This window comes from Oncorhynchus mykiss, chromosome 19, assembly GCF_013265735.2.
Source record: "Oncorhynchus mykiss isolate Arlee chromosome 19, USDA_OmykA_1.1, whole genome shotgun sequence".
Taxonomy (NCBI): domain Eukaryota; kingdom Metazoa; phylum Chordata; class Actinopteri; order Salmoniformes; family Salmonidae; genus Oncorhynchus; species Oncorhynchus mykiss.
The window spans coordinates 50746254-50763311 of NC_048583.1; the positions used below are offsets into that span (position 1 = coordinate 50746254).

Below are 17058 nucleotides of genomic sequence, written 5' to 3' on the forward strand. Positions count from 1 at the left end.
GGAGGGCATCCTGACACAGAGCAGACATCACAGTGGAGGGCATCCTGACACAGAGCAGACATCATAGTGGAGGGCATCCTGACACAGAGCAGACATCACAGTGGAGGGCATCCTGACACAGAGCAGAACATCATAGTGGAGGGCATCCTGACACACTGAGCAGACATCATAGTGGAGGGCATCCTGACACAGAGCAGACATCACAGTGGAGGGCATCCTGACACAGAGCAGACATCATAGTGGAGGGCATCCTGACACAGAGCAGACATCATAGTGGAGGGCATCCTGACACACTGAGCAGACATCAAAGTGGAGGGCATCCTGACACAGAGCAGACATCACAGTGGAGGGCATCCTGACACAGAGCAGACAACACAGTGGAGGGCACCCTGACACTGAGCAGACATCACAGTGGAGGGCATCCTGACACAGAGCAGACATCATAGTGGAGGGCATCCTGACACAGAGCAGACATCATAGTGGAGGGCATCCTGACACAGAGCAGACATCATAGTGGAGGGCATCCTGACACATAGAGCAGACATCATAGTGGAGGGCATCCTGACACAGAGCAGACATCATAGTGGAGGGCATCCTGACACATAGAGCAGACATCATAGTGGAGGGCATCCTGACACAGAGCAGACATCATAGTGGAGGGCATCCTGACACTGAGCAGACATCACAGTGGAGGGCATCCTGACACTGAGCAGACATCACAGTGGAGGGCATCCTGACACAGAGCAGACATCATAGTGGAGGGCATCCTGACACAGAGAAGACATCATAGTGGAGGGCATCCTGACACACAGAGCAGACATCATAGTGGAGGGCATCCTGACACACTGAGCAGACATCATAGTGGAGGGCATCCTGACACAGAGCAGACATCATAGTGGAGGGCATCCTGACACACAGAGCAGAACATCAAAGTGGAGGGCATCCTGAGACACTGAGCAGACATCACAGTGGAGGGCATCCTGACACACTGAGCAGACATCATAGTGGAGGGCATCCTGACACAGAGCAGACATCATAGTGAAGGGCATCCTGACACACAGAGCAGACATCACAGTGGAGGGCATCCTGACACAATGAGCAGACATCACAGTGGAGGGCATCCTGACACTGAGCAGACATCACAGTGGAGGGCATCCTGACACTGAGCAGACAACACAGTGGAGGGCATCCTGAAACTGAGCAGACATCATAGTGGAGGGCATCCTGACACACTGAGCAGACATCATAGTGGAGGGCATCCTGACACACTGAGCAGACATCACAGTGGAGGGCATCCTGACACTGAGCAGACATCACAGTGGAGGGCATTCTGACACTGAGCAGACAACACAGTGGAGGGCATCCTGACACTGAGCAGACATCATAGTGGCGGGCATCCTGACACAGAGCAGACATCATAGTGGAGGGCATCCTGACACACAGAGCAGACATCACAGTGGAGGGCATCCTGACACACTGAGCAGACATCACAGTGGAGGGCATCCTGACACACTGAGCAGACATCACAGTGGAGGGCATCCTTACACAATGAGCAGACATCATAGTGGAGGGCATCCTGACACACTGAACAGACATCATAGTGGAGGGCATCCTGACACTGAGCAGACATCACAGTGGAGGGCATCCTGACACACAGAGCAGACATCACAGTGGAGGGCATCCTGACACACAGAGCAGACATCACAGTGGAGGGCATCCTGACACACTGAGCAGACATCACAGTGGAGGGCATCCTGACACTGAGCAGACATCACAGTGGAGGGCATTCTGACACTGAGCAGACAACACAGTGGAGGGCATCCTGACACTGAGCAGACATCATAGTGGCGGGCATCCTGACACAGAGCAGACATCATAGTGGAGGGCATCCTGACACACAGAGCAGACATCATAGTGGAGGGCATCCTGACACACTGAGCAGACATCACAGTGGAGGGCATCCTGACACTGAGCAGACATCACAGTGGAGGGCATCCTGACACTGAGCAGACAACACAGTGGAGGGCATCCTGACACTGAGCAGACATCATAGTGGAGGGCATCCTGACACACTGAGCAGACATCACAGTGGAGGGCATCCTGACACACTGAGCAGACATCACAGTGGAGGGCATCCTGACACTGAGCAGACATCACAGTGGAGGGCATCCTGACACTGAGCAGACATCACAGTGGAGGGCATCCTGACACTGAGAAGACATCATAGTGGAGGGCATCCTGACACACTGAGCAGACATCACAGTGTAGGGCATCCTAACACACTGAGCAGACATCACAGTGGAGGGCATCCTGACAAAATGAGCAGACATCATAGTGGAGGGCATCCTGACAAAATGAGCAGACATCATAGTGGAGGGCATCCTGACACTGAGCAGACATCACAGTGGAGGGCATCCTGACACAGAGCAGATATCATAGTGGAGGGCATCCTGACACACTGAGCAGACATCACAGTGGAGGGCATCCTGACACTGAGCAGACATCACAGTGGAGGGCATCCTGACATAGAGCAGATATCATAGTGGAGGGCATCCCGACACATAGAGCAGACATCATAGTGGAGGGCATCCTGACACAGAGCAGACATCATAGTGGAGGGCATCCTGACACTGAGCAGACATCACAGTGGAGGGCATCCTGACACTGAGCAGACAACACAGTGGAGGGCATCCTGACACTGAGCAGACATCATAGTGGAGGGCATCCTGACACACTGAGCAGACATCACAGTGGAGGGCATCCTGACACACTGAGCAGACATCACAGTGGAGGGCATCCTGACACTGAGCAGACATCACAGTGGAGGGCATCCTGACACTGAGCAGACATCACAGTGGAGGGCATCCTGACACTGAGCAGACATCACAGTGGAGGGCATCCTGACACAGAGCAGACATCATAGTGGAGGGCATCCTGACACACAGAGCAGACATCATAGTGGAGGGCATCCTGACACACTGAGCAGACATCACAGTGGAGGGCATCCTGACACTGAGCAGACATCACAGTGGAGGGCATCCTGACACTGAGCAGACAACACAGTGGAGGGCATCCTGACACTGAGCAGACATCATAGTGGAGGGCATCCTGACACACTGAGCAGACATCACAGTGGAGGGCATCCTGACACACTGAGCAGACATCACAGTGGAGGGCATCCTGACACTGAGCAGACATCACAGTGGAGGGCATCCTGACACTGAGCAGACATCACAGTGGAGGGCATCCTGACACTGAGAAGACATCATAGTGGAGGGCATCCTGACACACTGAGCAGACATCACAGTGTAGGGCATCCTAACACACTGAGCAGACATCACAGTGGAGGGCATCCTGACAAAATGAGCAGACATCATAGTGGAGGGCATCCTGACATACTGAGCAGACATCATAGTGGAGGGCATCCTGACACTGAGCAGACATCACAGTGGAGGGCATCCTGACACAGAGCAGATATCATAGTGGAGGGCATCCTGACACACTGAGCAGACATCACAGTGGAGGGCATCCTGACACTGAGCAGACATCACAGTGGAGGGCATCCTGACACAGAGCAGATATCATAGTGGAGGGCATCCCGACACATAGAGCAGACATCATAGTGGAGGGCATCCTGACACAGAGCAGACATCATAGTGGAGGGCATCCTGACACTGAGCAGACGTCACAGTGGAGGGCATCCTGACACTGAGCAGACAACACAGTGGAGGGCATCCTGACACTGAGCAGACATCATAGTGGAGGGCATCCTGACACACTGAGCAGACATCACAGTGGAGGGCATCCTGACACACTGAGCAGACATCACAGTGGAGGGCATCCTGACACTGAGCAGACATCACAGTGGAGGGCATCCTGACACTGAGCAGACATCACAGTGGAGGGCATCCTGACACTGAGCAGACATCACAGTGGAGGGCATCCTGACACTGAGAAGACATCATAGTGGAGGGCATCCTGACACACTGAGCAGACATCACAGTGGAGGGCATCCTGACACACTGAGCAGACATCACAGTGGAGGGCATCCTGACACTGAGCAGACATCACAGTGGAGGGCATCCTGACACTGAGCAGACATCACAGTGGAGGGCATCCTGACACTGAGAAGACATCATAGTGGAGGGCATCCTGACACACTGAGCAGACATCACAGTGTAGGGCATCCTAACACACTGAGCAGACATCACAGTGGAGGGCATCCTGACAAAATGAGCAGACATCATAGTGGAGGGCATCCTGACATACTGAGCAGACATCATAGTGGAGGGCATCCTGACACTGAGCAGACATCACAGTGGAGGGCATCCTGACACAGAGCAGATATCATAGTGGAGGGCATCCTGACACACTGAGCAGACATCACAGTGGAGGGCATCCTGACACTGAGCAGACATCACAGTGGAAGGCATCCTGACACAGAGCAGATATCATAGTGGAGGGCATCCTGACACATAGAGCAGACATCATAGTGGAGGGCATCCTGACACAGAGCAGACATCATAGTGGAGGGCATCCTGACACTGAGCAGACATCACAGTGGAGGGCATCCTGACACTGAGCAGACAACACAGTGGAGGGCATCCTGACACTGAGCAGACATCATAGTGGAGGGCATCCTGACACACTGAGCAGACATCACAGTGGAGGGCATCCTGACACACTGAGCAGACATCACAGTGGAGGGCATCCTGACACTGAGCAGACATCACAGTGGAGGGCATCCTGACACTGAGCAGACATCACAGTGGAGGGCATCCTGACACTGAGCAGACATCACAGTGGAGGGCATCCTGACACTGAGAAGACATCATAGTGGAGGGCATCCTGACACACTGAGCAGACATCACAGTGGAGGGCATCCTGACACACTGAGCAGACATCACAGTGGAGGGCATCCTGACAAAATGAGCAGACATCATAGTGGAGGGCATCCTGACACAGAGCAGACATCATAGTGGAGGGCATCCTGACACTGAGCAGACATCACAGTGGAGGGCATCCTGACACAGAACAGATATCATAGTGGAGGGCATCCTGACACACTGAGCAGACATCATAGTGGAGGGCATCCTGACACACTGAGCAGACATCACAGTGGAGGGCATCCTGACACACTGAGCAGACATCACAGTGGAGGGCATCCTGACACAGAGCAGACATCATAGTGGAGGGCATCCTGACACACTGAGCAGACATCACAGTGGAGGGCATCCTGACACAGAGCAGACATCATAGTGGAGGGCATCCTGACACAGAGCAGACATCATAGTGGAGGGCATCCTGACACAGAGCAGACATCATAGTGGAGGGCATCCTGACACAGAGCAGACATCATAGTGGAGGGCATCCTGACACAGAGCAGACATCATAGTGGAGGGCATCCTGACACAGAGCAGACATCACAGTGGAGGGCATCCTGACACAGAGCAGACATCATAGTGGAGGGCATCCTGACACACTGAGCAGACATCACAGTGGAGGGTATCCTGACACAGAGCAGACATCATAGTGGAGGGCATTCATATCCATATACTTTCAGCTGGATTGGAGCTCTACAGTGTGTTTTTGTATTACTAAGAAACAACAATACAACAGAGATAACCCTAGTCAGTAGCTTTTATCTGCTTTGGTGGTTAGATGGGAATGGACATGGGGGAGGAAGTTGGCTTTAGTCAGTCATGGTTAGGGGGTTCATGAGTTGTTAGGTTTGTGTAGGTGCTATACAAGAGCTATAGATGTAGTGTGTGTGTGTGTGTGTGTGTGTAGATGTGTGTGTTACCATACCTGGTGTTGGGCTGCAGTTGTGTGTCCGTGTAGTTGTTATCCTGGATGTCTCCAGCAAACACAGTCAAACCGTCTCGGAGTAGACGGTAGCTGGCCACATGTCCGTTAGGCTGTAAGGGCTGGTCCCAGTACAGCTCTACTGCTGTAGAGTTTACCACCACATGTCTAGGGCTGGACCACACTCCTAGACACAGGGAGAGAGGGAGAGAAGGAGAGAGAGCGGGGGGAGGAGGAGGGGGAGAGAGAGAGAAAGAGATAGAGAGAGAGGGAGAGAGAGGGAGAAAGGCAGAGAGAGGGAGAGAGAGACAGAGAGAGGGAGAGAGGGAGAAAGAGAGAAGAGAGAGAGAGAGAGGGGAAGAGAGAGGTAGAGGGAGAGAAAAAGAGAGAGGGAGAGAGGCGGAGAGAGGGAGAGAGAGAGAGAGAGAGAGAGAGAGGGAGAGGGGAGAGAAGGAGAAAGAGAGAAGGGAGAGAGAGATAGACAGAGAGGGGAAGAGAGAGGTAGAGGGAGAGAAAGAGAGAGGGAGATAGAGAGAGAGAGAGAGGGAGAGAAAGAGAGAGGGAGAGAGAGCGAGGGGTATAAAGAGAGAGGGAGAGAGAGCGAGGGGTAAAGAGAGAGAGAGAGCGAGGGGTAAAGAGAGAGAGAGAGAGAGAGAGAGAGAGAGAGAGAGGGAGAAAAAGAGAGAGGGAGTGAGAGCGAGGGGTAAAGAGAGAGAGAGAGAGAGAGAGAGGGAGAAAAAGAGAGAGGGAGAGAGAGCGAGGGGTAAAGAGAGAGAGAGAGAGAGAGAGAGAGAGAGAGAGAGAGAGAGAGAGAGAGAGAGAGAGAGAGAGAGAGAGAGAGAGAAAGAGAGAGGGAGAGAGAGCGAGGGGTAAAGAGAGAGGGAGAGAGAGAGAGAGAGAGAGAATGTTTTATGATGTAACATTAACAAATCTAAAATAAACAAAAATGGAAACTGAAAATGTTTATTGTTGTGTATATGAGTGTGTGAGTGTGTGTACCTGTGGGAGCATCTTGCAGAGTGCGTCCTGTAGATGGCTGACTAGCTCCACAGCCCACCGCTGTACAGGCCACCAACACAAAGCTGTAGTCAGAGTGAGGCTGCAGACCTGAAACACACACACACACTGTTACAAACAGACTTACACACATATACTGTACACACGTTCAAAGATACTTACTTGAGCGAAAGAGAAGAGCGTGATAGAAATTAGACAGAAAAAGAGGTGGGAAGAGAGACAGAGACAGAAAGAAGAGATGGGAAAGAGAGACAGAGACAGACAGAAGAGATGGGAAGAGAGACAGAGACAGAAAGAAGAGATGGGAAGAGCGACAGAGACAGAAAGAAGAGATGGGAAGAGAGACAAGAGACAGAAAGAAGAGATGGGAAGAGAGACAGAGACAGAAAGAAGAGGTGGGAAGAGAGACAGAAAGAAGAGATGGGAAGAGAGACAGACTAAAAGAAGAGATGGGAAGAGAGACAGAAAGAAGAGATGGGAAGAGAGACAGAAAGAAGAGATGGGAAGAGAGACAGAAAGAAGAGATGGGAAGAGAGACAGAGACAGACAGAAGACATGGGAAGAGAGACAGAGACAGAAAGAAGAGATGGGAAGAGAGACAGAGACAGAAAGAAGAGATGGGAAGAGAGACAGAGACAGAAAGAAGAGATGGGGAGAGAGACAGAAAGAAGAGGTGGGAAGAGAGACAGAGACAGAAAGAAGAGATGGGAAGAGAGACAGAAAGAAGAGATGGGAAGAGAGACAGAAAGAAGAGATGGGAAAGAGAGACAGAGACAGACAGAAGAGATGGGAAGAGAGACAGAGACAGAAAGAAGAGATGGGAAGAGAGACAGAGACAGAAAGAAGAGATGGGAAGAGAGACAGAGACAGAAAGAAGAGGTGGGAAGAGAGACAGAAAGAAGAGATGGGAAGAGAGACAGAGACAGAAAGAAGAGATGGGAAGAGAGACAGAGACAGAACGAAGAGATGGGAAGAGAGACAGAGACAGAAAGAAGAGATGGGAAGAGAGACAGAGACAGACAGAAGAGATGGGAAGAGAGACAGAGACAGAAAGAAGAGATGGGAAGAGACAGAGACAGAAAGAAGAGATGGGAAGAGAGACAGAGACAGAAAGAAGAGATGGGAAGAGAGACAGAAAGAAGAGGTGGGAAGAGAGACAGAGACAGAAAGAAGAGATGGGAAGAGAGACAGAGACAGAAAGAAGAGATGGGGAGAGAGACAGAAAGAAGAGGTGGGAAGAGAGACAGAGACAGAAAGAAGGGATGGGAAGAGAGACAGAAAGAAGAGATGGGAAGAGAGACAGAAAGAAGAGATGGGAAAGAGAGACAGAGACAGACAGAAGAGATGGGAAGAGAGACAGAGACAGAAAGAAGAGATGGGAAGAGAGACAGAGACAGAAAGAAGAGGTGGGAAGAGAGACAGAAAGAAGAGATGGGAAGAGAGACAGAGACTAAAAGAAGAGATGGGAAGAGAGACAGAGACAGAAAGAAGAGATGGGAAGAGAGACAGAAAGAAGAGATGGGAAGAGAGACAGAGACAGACAGAAGAGATGGGAAGAGAGACAGAAAGAAGAGATGGGAAGAGAGCCAGAGACAGAAAAAGAGGTGGGAAGAGAGACAGAGACAGACAGAAGAGATGGGAAGAGAGACAGAGACAGAAAGAAGAGATGGGAAGAGAGACAGAGACAGAAAGAAGAGATGGGAAGAGAGACAGAGACAGAAAGAAGAGATGGGAAGAGAGACAGAGACAGAACGAAGAGATGGAAAGAGAGACAGAAAGAAGAGATGGGAAGAGAGACAGAGACAGAAAGAAGAGATGGGAAGAGACAGAGACAGAAAGAAGAGATGGGAAGAGAGACAGAAAGAAGAGATGGGAAGAGAGACAGAAAGAAGAGGTGGGAAGAGAGACAGAGACAGAAAGAAGAGATGGGAAGAGAGACAGAGACAGAAAGAAGAGATGGGAAGAGAGACAGAGACAGAAAGAAGAGGTGGGAAGAGAGACAGAGACAGAAAGAAGAGGTGGGAAGAGAGACAGAAAGAAGAGATGGGAAGAGAGACAGAGACAGAAAGAAGAGATGGGAAGAGAGACAGAAAGAAGAGATGGGAAGAGAGACAGAGACAGACAGAAGAGATGGGAAGAGAGACAGAAAGAAGAGATGGGAAGAGAGACAGAGACAGAAAGAAGAGATGGGAAGAGAGACAGAGACAGAAAGAAGAGATGGGAAGAGAGACAGAGACAGAAAGAAGAGGTGGGAAGAGAGACAGAAAGAAGAGATGGGAAGAGAGACAGAGACAGAAAGAAGAGATGGAAGAGAGACAGAGACAGAACAAAGAGATGGGAAGAGAGACAGAAAGAAGAGATGGGAAGAGAGACAGAGACAGAAAGAATAGATGGGAAGAGACAGAGACAGAAAGAAGAGATGGGAAGAGAGACAGAGACAGAAAGAAGAGATGGGAAGAGAGACAGAAAGAAGAGGTGGGAAGAGAGACAGAGACAGAAAGAAGAGATGGGAAGAGAGACAGAGACAGAAAGAAGAGATGGGAAGAGAGACAGAAAGAAGTGGTGGGAAGAGAGACAGAGACAGAAAGAAGAGATGGGAAGAGAGACAGAAAGAGGAGATGGGAAGAATGACAGAAAGAAGAGTTTTGAAGAGAGTCAGAGACAGAAAGAATAGATGGGAAGAGAGACAGAGACAGAAAGAAGAGATGGGAAGAGAGACAGAGACAAAAAGAAGAGATGGGAAGAGAGACAGAAAGAAGAGGTGGGAAGAGAGACAGAGACAGAAAGAAGAGATGGGAAGAGAGACAGAAAGAAGAGATGGGAAGAGAGACAGAAAGAAGAGGTGGGAAGAGAGACAGAGACAGAAAGAAGAGATGGGAAGAGAGACAGAGACAGAAAGAAGAGATGGGAAGAGAGACAGAGACAGAAAGAAGAGATGGGAAGAGAAAGAGAGAGCGGCCCGTATACATGGCCCTATAATCTGGGCAGCCTCCCATCTCCATCTGAGTGAGGAAGGATCCATAGCGCTCCATGTTAAATTATGCATGCCGTAACTCAATAATGAAGCAACGTAAAGATGAGCGGTGACACAGGATAGGAACCACACTGTAATGACATGTGATCTATTCTAATTCTAATACCTCTGTATGCATTAACGTTATAGCACAGCCCTGATGATTTATTGATGTACAGGCTGTACATCCCTGTTTGTCTGTCTGTCACTCTGTTATGTAGATTCATTTCGATATACTCTATAGCCTTCCTCTTTAAAAGGGTCAGGGCCAAGCATGTTCAAATTCAGCACAAATTAAATGAACATTTTAAATAGAATGACTCATAATATTGAATCTGATCGTGTAAAATTGTTGCCTTTAAAATTATGTGATTAACAAATTAACATAAACATTTAAATTCATGTTGAGATTCTAAATTTAAGTAACTGAAGTAATAATTTTACGGCATATATAAAAATAACCAGCTAATTTAGAAATGGAGCAATATCATGTAAAAACTATTTACAATAGTGACTTGATAAAATGAATAAATGCAGACAATAAAACAGATATATTTATTGGGTATGATGATATAAACAGAAATATAATATCTTTCCTCCATCTGTCTTTTTCCAGTCATACAAATACATTGTATTGTATCATATTTCTTACTGTTGTATTGCAGTCAACAGAAGCCACTGAAACACATCAAATAAGAATCTATAGGTGAAATGCAGAAGTGACAGAGAGAACAGTATCCCTACAGGGCCAGGCAGTGTGGTATGCAGTAGGATAAATGCCTGCACGCCTCACAGTCATGTTGTTTAAACGGCTTCCTTCCTTCCATCGGCCCCATCGGCCAGGCTAGTTAACATGCTACACAGCCCTCCCTACTTAACCCAACCCTAGATCAATGTTCCCACAACGTTCTGCTGGGTTTGGGTTAAATGAAGAACTCTGTCAAGGATATTAAACGCTAGGGACAGCATCAGACCGGCAACGGTAAGGCTTCACGACACAATGGAAGCAAGCATGGTGTGTGTCAGAGTGTGTATTCTAGCATTGTTAACAGCGTTAATGTGATATCATTTCTTGCAATTCTGAGCAATTGTCTGTATCCATGTGTCACCAGTTCTAGGAGATGGTGAACTACTCATAAAGAAAATAAATATTACTCTCTACCACATCATTCATCGATATTGTGAGTTTATGAAAAGTACATTTTTACACATATTTAATTTACTGATTAACACAATAGGAACTAAACACATCTCAGGTAGATAACCAAGCCGTGGGAAGGTGTAAATCTGGTCTAAATCAGAAGAAGATCAGTGTAATGTTTCATATCGCTACAGTTATTGATTTATCATACATTTTTTGTCCCAAAGCTGGGACTCAATTAATGACTGTTGAACACAGGCAGCAACCCTTCATTCTGTTGTTTTTTAATTACAAATACTAAATCATTCCAGCGTGTGCCTCCCGTCCCACATACACACACACTCTATCCGTTGGATCCCCGCTCTCCTAGAACGGCTTCCACACAACACCTCAAGGGGACACTGTTGCCCTGCTGAAAAGATGGCCGACGTCCCATCTAAAATAAATAAATAAAGTAAGATAAAGGGAGAAAAGTTCCTTCATTTTAACAGTCAGGCAGGCGGGCGTGCAGGCGGCCCAGGGAGTCCTGGCCAGCCCATTTGCAGTGCGGCGCTAACAGGAAGTGAAACAACGCCGTAACTGTCACCCATATTGTAGTGTCCAGTAGGGGGGAGGTCTGCGGTAATAACATGTAGAAAAGTATTTTATTGACAAGCTGCCATTCCCTGTTTGCATTAGACAATTTGAGAGCATGATGACTGCACTATAGGCCCCCAAGTCCCTTACCTCACATACCTGAGACGAAGAGAGAGAGAGAGAGAGGAACAGAAAGAGAAGAGAAGCTTCTTGCTTCTGTTAACTGCAAAATAACAGTAAACAATTTGACACAATAAAAACATCTATTTTAATGAGTGAGAAAAGAAGGATTGAAGCCATTATATTTCTGTTTATATCATCAAATGAGTAAAAGATAGTGGGAAGGAAAGCGAGAAGAGCAGATAGCAGAAAGGAGCAGGAAGAGAGGTATAGATAGAGCAGAGAGAGAGAGAAAGAGGGACTATGTTTTCCTGCAGCATTGATAACACCTCTAAATAATTAAGAGTTCACTTCCTGTCAGAAGCTCCTTAATGTCCTGTTCTGTCTGTCTGTCTGTCTGTCTGTCTGTCTGTCTGCCTGCCTGCCTGTCTGCCTGTCTGCCTGTCTGCCTGTCTGCCTGTCTGTCTGTCTTGTCTGGAGAATTATGGGAGGACCCCTAACGTACTTCACCAGATCAGGTTTATACACACACACGTACATAAACGCACATACACGCCCTCTCCCCCACCCCTCTGCCCTTCTTCTGCTCGCATAATCTGGGATAAAACAGGGGGGAGGGGAAGGGAACAAACAGGGGGATGGGGAGAGGGAATTTGGGGGTCTCAATGCTGTGTCCCCTCTCTCTCTCTCTTTATCCCTTTCTCTGTGTTAAATCTGTCTCAGCAACATTCAGCAGCATTCAGTCTTCCTCTCATCAAACACAAAGGCTACCTGTTCCGAGGTAGCAGTGGGAAAAATCACAAAGGCTACCTGTTCCGAGGTAGCAGTGGGAAAAATCACAAAGGCTACCTGTTCCGAGGTAGCAGTGGGAAAAATCACAAAGGCAGAGGAGCAACCACAGTCTCCATAAAACTACAGATTCAATTTATCTCACTCTGTCAGCATGAAGGCAAGATTTTGTTCAGATATCCATTTAAGCCCTATTATTTAATTTATATATTTTTAACATTAGAGGTCCTGTATATCAAATAGCATAATTGAAATTAATTTAAATGATAGCCTTAATTTTGTTGACTGAATTATGTATGTAATCCTCTAAATTGTGACTACAATACTACACACGTGTGAATACTTTCTGATCAACATGTCACTTCCTCTTCTCCAGGGTTACAATGAATTTATTACATCCCAATCTAGGCCTTGAAATATCTTCATACAAGCTAAATATCCAGCATAATGTAAACCACTTCATATAAAATACATGAACGTGAAACAGTGCGGCTGGAGCATTCAGAGGAGGAAGCAGAAGTTAAAGAGAAGGTTCTCTATTGTAATGATTGAATAATGCTCTTACAAACACCCAATTAAACACAGGATTAATAATAGAATCTATATAATTGTGAGCAGTAACTCATACACTTTTTTCTCCTCTCTTAATTCAACAGTGATAATTTCTCTATTGTATAATAAAAGTGTGTATTTCATACTTGCCAGGGGAAATGAGAACTTGTTCTCAACTTGCCTACCTGGTTAAATAAAGGTGAAATAAATAAATAAATAAATACAAATACTCATACACGTGCAAATAAAATACTAACCTTAAAATACTAACCTTAAAATACTAACCTTAATACTAACCTTAAAATACTAACCTTAATACTAACCTTAATACTAACCTTAAAACTAACCTTAAAATACTAACCTTAATACTAACCTTAAAATACTAACCTTAATACTAACCTTAAAATACTAACCTTAATACTAACCTTAAAATACTAACCTTAATACTAACCTTAAAATACTAACCTTAATACTAACCTTAAAATACTAACCTTAATACTAACCTTAATACTAACCTTAAAACGAACCTTAAAATACTAAACTTAATACTAACCTTAAAATACTAACCTTAATACTAACCTTAAAATACTAAACTTAATACTAACCTTAAAATACTAACCTTAATACTAACCTTAAAATACTAACCTTAATACTAACCTTAAAATACTAACCTTAAAACTAACCTTAAAATACTAACCTTAATACTAACCTTAATACTAACCTTAATACTAACCTTAATACTAACCTTAAAATACTAACCGTAATACTAACCTTAAAATACTAACCTTAATACTAACCTTAAAATACTAACCTTAATACTAACCTTAATACTAACCTTAATACTAACCTTAAAATACTAACCTTAAAACTAACCTTAAAATACTAACCTTAATACTAACCCTAAAATACTAACCTTAAAACTAAACTTAAAATACTAACCTTAATACTAACCTTAAAATACTAACCTTAATACTAACCTTAAAATACTAACCTTAATACTAACCTTAAAATACTAACCTTAATACTAACCTTAAAACTAACCTTAAAATACTAACCTTAATACTAACCCTAAAATACTAACCTTAAAACTAACCTTAAAATACTAACCTTAATACTAACCTTAAAATACTAACCTTAAAACTAACCTTAAAATACTAACCTTAATACTAACCTTAAAATACTAACCTTAATACTAACCTTAAAATACTAACCTTAAAATACTACCTTAATACTAACCTTAATAGTAACCTTAAAATACTAACCTTAATACTAACCTTAATACTAACCTTAAAATACTAACCTTAATACTAACCTTAAAATACTAACCGTAATACTAACCTTAAAATACTAACCTTAATACTAACCTTAATACTAACCTTAAAATACTAACCTTAAAATACTAACCTTAAAATACTAACCTTAAAATACTAACCTTAATATTAACCTTAATAGTAACCTTAAAATACTAACCTTAAAACTAACCTTAAAATACTAACCTTAATACTAACCTTAATACTAACCTTAATACTAACCTTAAAATACTAACCTTAATACTAACCTTAAAATACTAACCTTAATACTAACCTTAAAATACTAACCTTAATACTAACCTTAAAATACTAACCTTAATACTAACCTTAAAATACTAACCTTAATACTAACCTTAATACTAACCTTAAAATACTAACCTTAGAATACTAACCTTAAAATACTAACCTTAAAATACTAACCTTAAAATACTAACCTTAAAATACTAACCTTAATATTAACCTTAATAGTAACCTTAAAATACTAACCTTAATACTAACCTTAATACTAACCTTAAAACTAACCTTAAAATACTAACCTTAAAATACTAACCTTAATATTAACCTTAATAGTAACCTTAAAATACTAACCTTAATACTAACCTTAATACTAACCTTAAAACTAACCTTAAAATACTAACCTTAATACTAACCTTAAAATACTAACCTTAATACTAACCTTAAAATACTAACCTTAAAATACTAACCTTAATACTAACCTTAAAATACTAACCTTAATACTAACCTTAATACTAACCTTAAAATACTAACCTTAAAATACTAACCTTAAAATACTAACCTTAAAATACCAACCTTAAAATACTAACCTTAATATTAACCTTAATAGTAACCTTAAAATACTAACCTTAATACTAACCTTAATACTAACCTTAAAATACTAACCTTAAAATACTAACCTTAAAATACCAACCTTAAAATACTAACCTTAATATTAACCTTAATAGTAACCTTAAAATACTAACCTTAATACTAACCTTAATACTAACCTTAAAACTAACCTTAAAATACTAACCTTAAAATACTAACCTTAATACTAACCTTAATACTAACCTTAATACTAACCTTAATACTAACCTTAATACTAACCTTAATACTAACCTTAATACTAACCTTAATACTAACCTTAATACTAACCTTAATACTAACCTTAATTGAACAACATTTCATTCCATCCTTATGGTACAATTTGAACAGATTCTTATTTTTTTAACTGCCCATATTTTCTTTACAAAAAAGTAATATCTCAATGATTTTAAAGAGAATATGTCTATCATTCACATGAACAGTGATGAACAGTGATACATTCTACTCTCGGTCTGAGCCATGTGTTCTAACATTGTGAAAGGGAAAATGAATGATGTCATATTAAACATGAGAAGCAGGCCAATTATTTCCGCTCATATTTCATGTAAAACGTTTCTTCATCCATCGACTTCTCCCTTCTCCCGCTTGCTCTTTTTTTCAGTCCTTGTCTCCGTATTACCCCTGGGGTGTCACTTTAAAACATACTAATAACTTCTGTCATTTATTTAGATATTATTCATGACAATAACAAAGGAAAAGGAGACAGAGTCTTTGTGGTACTTCACACACGGTCACACAGTGGGTGTATATGGGTGTGTGTACGTGTCACCAGCGACCTGAGGGGTATCCTGCGAATAAGGTTTAAGGATTTCGTGAGGTAACTTTGCTCAACTCTGAGTTCAACTCAGGATAACTGGTCATACGAATGTGGCTCACCTTTTAGCCAGGTACATTTCTATAGCAATGAATCTTTCAGAACTAACCTACTCTGGGGCAGGCTGACTCAGGGCTAACTCCATTTACCCTGAATGAAATGCCTGAGCTGCGAGCTGAGGTCTAATGCAATCAGATTCTCACCCTCATGCAAAGATTGCGTCATCGTCCCCTTCATTTGAGGAAGACGACTGATTAAATATTTATTTAGTCAAATGTTTTGTTTTTGTGTGTAATTTTTTAAAATGTTAAAATATATCACATTACACATTTAGTAATGACAAAATGCATTTTAAACTACACACAATATAACTATTTTGTATGACTTAATAAAAAATCTACAGTACCAGTCAAAAGTTTGGACATACCTACTAATTTCAGGGTTTTTCTTTATTTTTACTATTTTCCACATTGTATATTGCAAAGCTGTCTTCAAGACAAAGGGTGACTACTTTGAAGAACCTCAAATATAAAATATATTTTGATTTGTTTAACACTTTTTTGGTTACTACATGATTCCATATGTGTTATTTCATCGTGTTGATGTCTTCACTATTATTCTACAATGTAGAAAATAGTAAAAATAAAGAAAAACCCTTGAATGAGTAGGTGTGTCCAAACTTTTGACTGGTGCTGTATATTGATAGGAGTTGGAAAAAAGGTGTTTGTGCATTGAAAAGCACACTAAAAATTACATTAACGATAAGTAACAAAATAAAGACGACACTTTTAAAAGCCTATTTCACACCATACGCTTCTGAATTTGCAAGATAACTTTTCTTTCATTTTGATTTCTGCACAAATGACTCGCCCACGGGTTGATGTTTCAGCGTTGTTTCAATGAAGAGTTCGGTGTTTGACATGCACTCGCTGTTACAAGCCTGCTAGAGTTAGCGCCAGGCAGACGAGCAATATCCACCGTCGTAGAACGGGTGAAGTCTGAGCTGGAATGTGAAGCTAACTGAAGCTGGTTAGCTTTA

At 43.5% G+C, this 17058-nt stretch overlaps 1 protein-coding gene across 1 annotated transcript in view; it reads right to left on the reverse strand.

Moving 5' to 3' along the window:
- ush2a (Usher syndrome 2A (autosomal recessive, mild)) overlaps positions 1-17058 on the reverse strand; it is a 486438-nt gene that overhangs the window by 60910 nt on the left and 408470 nt on the right. The window contains exons 62-63 of the mRNA XM_036955034.1: positions 6805-6912; positions 5809-5992 (exon numbers count right to left, since the gene is read on the reverse strand). Of these exons, the coding sequence (XP_036810929.1) occupies positions 5809-5992; positions 6805-6912 (292 nt within the window). The remainder of the gene's footprint in view (positions 1-5808; positions 5993-6804; positions 6913-17058) is intronic.